The sequence below is a fragment of the Trachurus japonicus genome, chromosome 10 (genome assembly GCF_045865225.1).
Source record: "Trachurus japonicus isolate A0001 chromosome 10, Traja_1.0".
In the NCBI taxonomy this organism is placed as follows: domain Eukaryota; kingdom Metazoa; phylum Chordata; class Actinopteri; order Carangiformes; family Carangidae; genus Trachurus; species Trachurus japonicus.
Window position 1 is genome coordinate 24,923,019 of NC_140916.1, and position 8,965 is coordinate 24,931,983.

An 8,965-nucleotide genomic window follows, 5' to 3' on the forward strand; every position below is an offset into this window, starting at 1 on the left:
CAGGATAAATATAACTGATGGGTGAATGGGCAATGAATATGGCTACATCTAATTTATGATTGAATCACACATGTTAAAATACAAGAGGATGGGAGGGGATTATTTATTTATTTAATTATTTTATCCAATCTTTATTGATAGCATCAAAGTACAAGTGCAGTTAATATTACACAAACAATAGGCCTACAATTAATTGATTAAACAGGAGCCAGGGGGAGTTTTCAAATAGCCTAAAGTTAAATAATGAGCACAAATGAAAAGTTTTAGCAACTTTTTTTGTTGTTAGAGTCAGGTGGATGAACTGTTGAGTGTCGAAGGTTTTGAGTGACTATTAGGTTTTATGAATATGCTATTTCCCTAAAATGATCAGCAAATTTATTACATAACTCTTTTTATTCTTTTGCTCTTTTGTTTACATCTTTCCAACACAGAGAAAAATCAGAGTCAATCGTGGTTTTGTACCGGGGCATGATGATACATGCATGGGCATGATGGGAGGGGATTAAACGAAGAGGAAACAGGGAGGGGAAGCGTCATCCAGGACCGGATGCCTATTGGCCAGACGTACGTCAACGTACGCATGACGCTATTTTTGAAATTTCAGCGGTGAGGCGCTGTCTGTTGTTGTGAGCGACTGGCCGCTGCTGCGCTGCAGTCTGATCAACACGGCTAGAAATCCACAAAATAGTTACACACACTGGTTGAGAAATGTCTTTTTCAAGAGCTCCACTGAAAAGATTCAACGAGAACGTAGGTAAGTGTCGCTAAACAACGCTAGCAGCTAGCATCATGTCGGTTTGGCTGTAGGTTAGATTCTTCAACGGTGACGTTAGAAGTCGCTTGTGTTAACGTTAGCTGTCATCCGTTAGGAAGACAATGTAGCTACACATTGTCGGCGTGATATCGTGTTAGCTTCACTTAAGTTCATGTTAACAAAGTAAAAGAAGCATGCTACGTTCAGACTAACAAAGAAGTGTTTGAATATCGACGTAAGTAACCTAGCTAACGATGTGCTTTTCCCTGGAGGTTGTGCTCCTGCACCGGGAGCCTATGAGATTAAACCTGGGGAGGCGAAGGGAGCTGCGTCCTTCGACAAATCCGATCGATTTAGACTCATTAAATCAGGTGGGTAAATCTAACAGGCGTAACCCAACTAGTACATAAAACCTCAGTATTGGCGCCATATAAAACTTAATGTGTTGTGCTGCCTGTGTTTCCAGCCACTGGGGCTCCTATGCCCCCACCATCGCCTTCCAGAAATGTCCTGGTGTCACCTGTTCGTAGGACCATGTCGGTTGATGGTCTTGTAAGTTGTCTATTACCGGGCATTATCTTTGCACAGTTCTTTCTGCCATTGTACAGGTCATACATTATGCATATTTAATTTGGTACAGTTTATTCTAATTTTAGTATCATAACAAATTGATGTATATAGTGTCTATATATATATTTTTTTTTACTTCTATTACCATGCCCTTATATGTATGTGCTACTGGATACTTGAATTTCCTTTGGGATCAGTCGAGTATCTCTAAGGTACTTGTACATGTAATAATGCCACCCTATCGCTCTACGATAAACAAACTATAAACTATGTCTCTTATGTCTCTTCACAACTAAGGTTGAAAGTGTAAAGAAAGAAAGAAATGGCATGACCGGGGAAAGGAAACAGCAGAAACTCTTGGAGAAAGAGGTACACTTCAACCTGTGTTGTTGGTTAACAAGAAAATGTTATTGATGTGTATTGTGACACGTTGGACAGTTGTTTCCTTTTGCTCTGAAAAGCTGCTTAACCAACAAGTGCACTTTGTCGTTGTTAGTATTATGTGGGATTCAAACCTTTAGTTTTACATCCTTACAGATAAGGTCCCTGGTTCAGCAGCGAGGGGAGCAGGACCGTCAGCTGCAGGTCTTGGAAGAGGAGCTGAAGAAGGTGGAGGCCAAGCTGCTGGCTGCAGTCAGGGAGAAGACGGGCCTCTCTGCCAGTGTCACCACACTTGAAAGACAGCGGACTGAGCTCAAGAAAGTCAATGAGTTCCTCAAAAATAAGGTAGTTTGTTTAGAAATCCTTCCTTTAACCCTCTTAAAGGTTTGGGTTAATTGTTTTCTAATTTCTTACCAGTGCAGCATAAAGTGTGAATGAGCACATGTTTTTGTTTTGTTTTCTTTTGTTGTTTATTAGGTTTCTGCTGACACTACAAAAAAGAGAATCAATTCACTAACAATGGAGCTGCTGGAGGCCAGGAACACCTTGGATGTTAAAAACAAGGTATCACTCAAGTACACATACACTCGTATGTTCATTACTCAGTAAAATACCTCATTTATTATTAGTCACAGTTACATGAAGTAACAGTGATGCTGCATTTGTATTAATCTATATTGTGTATATTTTCATATATATGTGTCCAGGAGTTAAGTGTCCTGCAGGTTAACACTGAAGGCAATCTGAAAGTGCTAGAAATGGACCTCCAGGCTGCCAAGGCAACTGTTACAGCGCTAAAGGACAGGAACAAGGACTTGGGTACGATTTATGGGCATACATGGCTACCAGGGAGACAAATATGTTTGTCAGCGGCATGTGCACAGTAGATGAACTGATCAGGGATTTCACCTTTTTATAGAGGACCTCCATCAAGTGACAAAAGTCCAGAACGAAGAGCTGGAGAGTGAAAATGCCAAGTTACATGGTGAGATATGATATGCTTTTTTCCCCTTGCCAACCCTTAACGGGATAGTAGCATTTTTTTAAAGTGGGGTTGTATGATCTACAAATAGCCCCTAAGTACTTTAATTGCAGTAGAAGACTCTCTGCACTGCTCCCGTTAGCAACGCCAGCCCATAGCCCTGCCCAGAGATTTACAACATACAGTGTTGTGAACAGACCCAAAGAAACGGCCTATTTTCACGGCCTAAAAGAGGTTTTACCTGGAAAAAAAAACACACAGTTCCATTGTTCGCTATAATATAATTTTTTCCAGCCCTTCAAAGTGCAGGAAAAACACAGTTTTTATTTGGACCTAACCAACTCGCGTATCCCTCCGCCCAGGGTTAGCGCCCGGCGATCAGCAGTTGGTTAGGTCCAAATAAAAACTGCGTTTTTCCTGCATTTTGAGGGGCTGGAAAAATTATATTATAGCGAACAATGGAACTGTGTATTTTTTTTTTTTTCAGGTAAAACCTCTTTTAGGCCGCGAAAATAGGCCGTTTCTTTGGGTCTGTTCACAACACTGTATGTTGTAAATCTCTGGGCAGGGCTATGGGCTGGCGTTGCTAACGGGAGGAGTGCAGAGAGTCTTCTACTGCAATTAAAGTACTTAGGGGCTAATTGTAGATCATACAACCCCACTTTAAAAAATGCTACTATCCTATCCCTTTAATCACCAAACTGTATGGAAAAGGCCAAGTTACCTGGTTTCTAATTGTGTCTACTGCAGATAAACCTGTATTTATGCCCCTAGTATATTCAAACAACACAAAAGGTTACATGCTACACCATTCCTGCTTGTATTTTAGGATGTGCTTGCTCACTAATACCCACAGTTTTTTGTTGTTTTCCAGCCATGATACGGGAGCTGAAGGAGGAAATCAAAGTCTTGCAGGGATACCTGGATGAGGCCAATGACCAGATCCAGGTTACAAAAACAAGCCTATTAGGGCAAATCACCCAAAATTGTTCTTCTATCTTTTATTCAGCTTTGTGAAAGACATGCTTGATCTATTTGTGTGTTCTAGGATCTACGTTTAAAGCTCCAAGAAAAAGCACAGGAGAACCTTGTTGCAGGTTCTCAGCTGGAGAAAGTAAAGTAAGCAAAATCCTCATACCGTAAAGCAATTTATATCTCAACTGTACACCAGGGTACTAATTTGTAATTTCTCCACAGGCAACTGGAAACCAAACTGGAGCAGCGCACAACTGAGCTCGACACCACCCAAGATATGTTGAGGCATAAGGAGGAGGAGGCACAGCAATTCCAGCAAGAGCTGCAGGCGTCAGTGGGTGCTCTATGTGAAGTAGAGAAGAGGTTGGAGGAACAAGAGCTAGAGCTCAAGGCTGCGCAAAACTCAGTGAGTGACATGGAGGAGCAAATCAGGTCGGCCAACCAAGAGGTTCACAGTTCTCAAGCAACAGTTCGGCAGCAGGAGGCAGAGCTGGCTAGATTAAGGGAGGTGCTCAGACGGACGGAGAAGGAGCTGGATGAGAGGGTGGCACATCTTGAGCAGCGGTGTCTTTACTCTGAAGAAGAGAGAAGTACGCTCACTAAGTGCTGTGACTTTCTTAATTCAACAAGCAAAAATTAATTGACCGTTATGTGGTTGTGTGTGTAATATTTTGTGGCTTGGTTTTAGGCAAGACTCAGGAGGAGGGGCTGAGAAGAGTGCAGGAGTTAAAGACGGAACTCGGCTCGTTGAGGGAGCTGAAAAGAGATGAGAAAAAGAGATACATTCAGCTCCAGCAAGAAAATGCTAATCTCACAGAGGAACTGACGAAAGAAAAGGTCAGACATGTGTTTTCTCCTTCACGACACATTCTATTTTTTTTTTTTTATCAGATTAGAGCAGTGACACTTCATTGTTTAACTTAATTTTACACAGGCACTTGTAGATTCCCTGACTGTGCTGGTGGAGCAGGAGAGAGAGGACTACGAGGAGCGACTGAAACAGTTAAAGGAGGAAATGGAGGAGGTGCTGGGAGAGCTCGCTCTCTTAGAGGAGCAGGATCAGACGAGTCAGGAGGCCCTCCAGATGATGAAAGAGGAAAAGAGTGAGCTGGAGAGACAGCTGAGCGATACCAGTGCACTGCTGGAGAGGTGAGCAACCAAAGGCCAAATACACTGAGGGGAAGTGTTTACAGAGTGCACAGAGTTCAAACTAAATGTGAAACTTGCACATCAATTGAGATGGAGTTTTGAAAGTTGGCTTGTACACTACACTTACAAAAAAAAAACTTTTTGTGTTGTGGGGGGATGTGTTGTCACTGCCTGTTTTACTACTTGTAGCCACAGGCAGCTGGGAACATGTCCCAGCATAACAGTCTCAGTCGAGTCAGAAAAATAATTGACAGGTTGCTAGTCCGTCACAGGTTTCACACAGATGGTGTGGGTCACTGTCTATTTCTGTTCATGAGCAATTTCAAGTTTGTAAGTCACCTCACTTACTTTTCTTTGGAGTGAACCAGGGCACTTGGAGCTGAATGTGGTTTTTGCTTTTCTTAGACAGGGGATTTGACAAATAATAATGATGCTCGGGGGGAAAAAAGTGCACTTGACATTGAAATTAAATGTTGGTTATCATGGAGCGTCGCATGGCGTAGTGGTTAGAGCGGGCGCCCCATGTATAGAGGCACAGTCCTCGCTGCAGTCGGCCCTGGTTCGAGTCCCGTGTCGGGCGCCATTTACTGCATGTCATTCCCTCTCTCTCTGCCTCCCCGTTTCCTGTCTGTCTCAACTGTACTATCTATAAAGGCATAAATGCCCCAAAATATACAACAACATCAAAAAAATGTTGGTTATCACGTGCCTGATTAACTGTTTAGTCCATGAGTTTAAACAGCAGTCCAAAACCCTGTTGGTATTTGTTATCTAAATTATTTATTCACCAATTACAGCTACACACATTCACTGTCTTTCTAACAGATATTGAAAAAGATCAAAATAAAACAATTTAAAATAGCTTCTTTTTTTTAATGTAGAATTACTGGTATCATTTTAGTTGCACCATAGGTTTTGGAGTTGCACAGTCAATATCCCTACTTTTAACAGATCAAAAATGTGTGCTTGTAATTTTTAGTAAGAGCAATGATAAGGCAGCTCTGGAAGAAGAGCATTTAGCAACCAAGAGAAAAGCCCAAGAAGCACAAATAAATTCGCTGAGCAAGATGGGAGACATTGTCACCGAGCTGGAAAGGTGAGCACTAAAGTGTCTGTGTTTTTGGAACATCGGTGTGATTCATATTGACATTTCAGCTTAAGATTCTGTCAATGTGTAAGTGTCACAGACTGTTTGTCTTACTTTTCAGGACCAAAGAGGCTCTGAGGGGAGCAGAAGACAGGCAGAAAGAACTGGAAGAGGAGTTGGAGAGGGTGACCCAGCAGATGAAGGAGGAGATGGACAAAGTGGTGAAAGAGAAAGAAGAGGAAATCCAGAGGGTGAAGGAGGGGTTAGAGGAGCATGAGGAGAGACAGCTCGCTGAAGCAAAAGCCAGGGAGGAGAATGCACGGTATGTTTCACTAACATTACCTCAACCTGTGTTGAAAAAACTATCACATTCCCACCTTATGTTTCTTTTCTCCCAAACCTGATAGATTGTTGTTGGAGGTGCAGACTCACCTTGCACAGACAGATGAGAAGATGAAGGCCATGGAGGTGAATCACGCTGGCCTGATCAGTCAGCTACAGCAGGAGCTACAGCTGCAGATGAAGGAGAAAGAAGATGCTCTGGAGCAAGTGAAGCAACACAGACGTCAGAGTGTTGCTCAGCTCCAAAATGAGAAGGAAAAGGCACAGAAATTACTAGAAGAGGTCAGCCTGGAGAAAGAGAAACTTGTGGAGCAGCTCCAACAAGAAAGAGAGCAGAAAGTTATGATTCAGACAGCTCTTCAAGAGGAACAGGGAGCATTGGAGGCTGAAAGGAAAGACCACCAGCAGGTCCGGTCAGAAGTTCTCAGTCTAAAGACTGAGCTTGAGAAGGCTGATGAGGAAAGGAAGAATCTTATGTCTCAAGCAGAAGTCAAAGACCAGTTCAAGCTTGCTCTTGAGGACCAGCTAAACAAGACAGAGCAGGAGAAGCAGCAACTTCTCTCTCGCTTAGGTGATGTTGAACAAGAGTGTGTGAGCATCCAGACCCAGTTGGACGTCACGGACGACCTGCGGCACGAGCTGGAAGAGCAACGACAAGACAGACGTGCTCTACAGCAGCAGGTAGAAGTACTGACCCAGGAGAAGGTTACACTGCAGTGGGAGATGGAGGAGCAGCGGAACGAGCTCCAACGACAAATAACTGAAGCACAAGAGAAGAGGTGAGTGAAATTTTCTTCTGCAGTTTTGAGATTATTATTTTTTCCATTTTACAATTTGTTAATTAACTCATTCTTTTTTCTTTTTTTTCTAAGCTCCCCAAGTTCAGAGATGGAGCACTGGAAGAAACAATATGAGGAACTATTTTCTAAAGTCAGGCCCTTCCAGGTCAGTTATTTCCAAATCAATTCAGCAGAACGTGAAATTGCAGTCGAGCTCTTTAATTAAAGCCGCACTAATAATTACTTTTATATTAACAATGGAGAGAAAATCTGTAAAGTGAAAGACGTCACTCTTTGTGATGAAACAACAGATAATTATCATACATCAGCTTCAAGGGGCATTTTGGTGTCTTTCAGCTCATGTGTCAGTTTTTTGTTCTGAATCTCCAGTCTTAGTTGATCAGAACAGTCTGATAAACACACTCTACATTACACATTCAGCACCAGACAGCAGACAGATAAACTTAGTAACCATTTGGTATTTCCTTCATCAGTTTTGGAGTTGTATATCAGAACTTCAACTCCAGATGAATGGTTTATCACCAGATCTGCTTGATGTGTGCAATGATTTGCCATATAAAGATGATTATACTATTATGTGTTTAGAGCTTGTTGCGCTGCCCCCAAGTGGTCGATATAATCATTTCATGTCATTTTCACTTTAATGAATTGATGTTATTAAAACCCAAACGTTTGCGTTGGTGTGTGTCCCCACAGGAACAGCTCAATGCATTTGCAGCAGAGCGAGATGTGCTACTCAATGAGAATGGGGCAAACCAGGAGGAGTTACACAAGTTGGCTGATGCCTACGCTCACCTCCTGGGCCACCAGAACCAAAAGCAGAAGATCAAACATGTGATGAAGATGAAAGATGAGAACACCTGCCTGAAACAGGTTAGACACCATAATATCACTCCCAGCTTTCCAAAGAGCACACACAAAAATTGCCATAGTTCACTTTTTAGGGCACTATGTTGATTCACTTCCTTAAGAGTTACCCTAAATACTACTTGCTTAACCCTAATCTTAACCACTAACCAAGAAATCGGCTTTGTCCCAATTGGGGGCACAGCTCTTGGCCCCAGGTGGACAAGCCATCCCCAATTAAACAAAACCAGCCTATGACAGAAACAAACACTCTTTCTCTCAAGCTCAAGTAGCTTGTACTTCATCCCCCTTTTCCTGTCTGTGTGTGTGTAGGAGGTGTCTAAGCTTCGCTCGCAGGTGATCCGGCAGAAGAGTGATCTGGAGCAACTGAAATCAAAGCTCCCCGGTGCTCCTCGCCGAAGGTTTGATCCCAGCAAAGCTTTCCAACACGACAAGGAAAACAGGCAAAGTGAAGAAACTGAACCTCTGAAAGAAGGTAAGCAGAGCACTGACCCCCTCACTTCAACACTGTGAAGATATTTAAATCTGTTGATGAGTTCACCTTCTTTCTCTGGAAAATCTAATTTCTGTGTTTGTTTTTGTCAGGGAATCATTATGCATAATGGAGCCTGTCTACCAAACAAGAACTGACATCTAATTGGCTGACAAATTTAATTTCTAAGGTTTGGGATTTTGAATACTTACCAACCTCTAACAAGTGTTAACTGTTGTTCCCACATCCCAGTGCTTTCGAAACCCATTACTGCATAAAGAGTCTGAAGATTTATGTTTTGATTTTCTTTTTTAAATGAGTCAGTGTGTATGTGTATATCTGTATACAAGTGCAATGTGTGAAAATAACCAGGACATAGATGGAAAACTTAGTTGATTATGATCTAGTGCACAAAACATAGTTGACATAAAATACGAGATGTTTTACTTTTAAAATCTTGTCTCTGTAAGTTTTATCGAAGTCTTAGTGCAGCAGAAGCAATAATGAGTTCATGTTGAATAGTGCTTTATAAACCCTTCTTCTTTGTAAATAAAGACAGATTATAATACTCTCTTTAAACAAAAGT

General features: G+C 42.0%; 1 protein-coding gene across 1 annotated transcript; it reads left to right on the forward strand.

The window, feature by feature from the left end:
* The first annotated feature begins 598 nt into the window (after nucleotides 1-598).
* hmmr (hyaluronan-mediated motility receptor (RHAMM)) lies at nucleotides 599-8,963 on the forward strand. Its single transcript, XM_085788354.1, has 20 exons — nucleotides 599-754; nucleotides 1,027-1,125; nucleotides 1,221-1,306; nucleotides 1,622-1,693; nucleotides 1,862-2,050; nucleotides 2,183-2,269; nucleotides 2,413-2,524; nucleotides 2,625-2,690; nucleotides 3,562-3,635; nucleotides 3,736-3,806; nucleotides 3,885-4,252; nucleotides 4,351-4,499; nucleotides 4,597-4,811; nucleotides 5,791-5,907; nucleotides 6,020-6,220; nucleotides 6,306-7,019; nucleotides 7,113-7,185; nucleotides 7,737-7,913; nucleotides 8,220-8,382; nucleotides 8,493-8,963. The coding sequence occupies exons 1-20, from the start codon at nucleotides 709-711 to the stop codon at nucleotides 8,507-8,509; spliced, it is 3,096 nt and encodes a 1,031-aa protein (XP_085644480.1). The 5' UTR covers nucleotides 599-708; the 3' UTR covers nucleotides 8,510-8,963.
* The last annotated feature ends 2 nt before the right edge of the window (nucleotides 8,964-8,965 follow it).

Coding starts and splice junctions, on each gene's coding strand:
- hmmr (XM_085788354.1), top strand. CDS start 709: ATGTCTTTTTCAAGAGCTCCACTGAAAAGATTCAACGAGAACGTAG. Junction 2,051..2,182: donor ATGAGTTCCTCAAAAATAAG/GTAGTTTGTTTA, acceptor GTTGTTTATTAG/GTTTCTGCTGACACTACAAA. Junction 7,020..7,112: donor ACTGAAGCACAAGAGAAGAG/GTGAGTGAAATT, acceptor TTTTTTTCTAAG/CTCCCCAAGTTCAGAGATGG.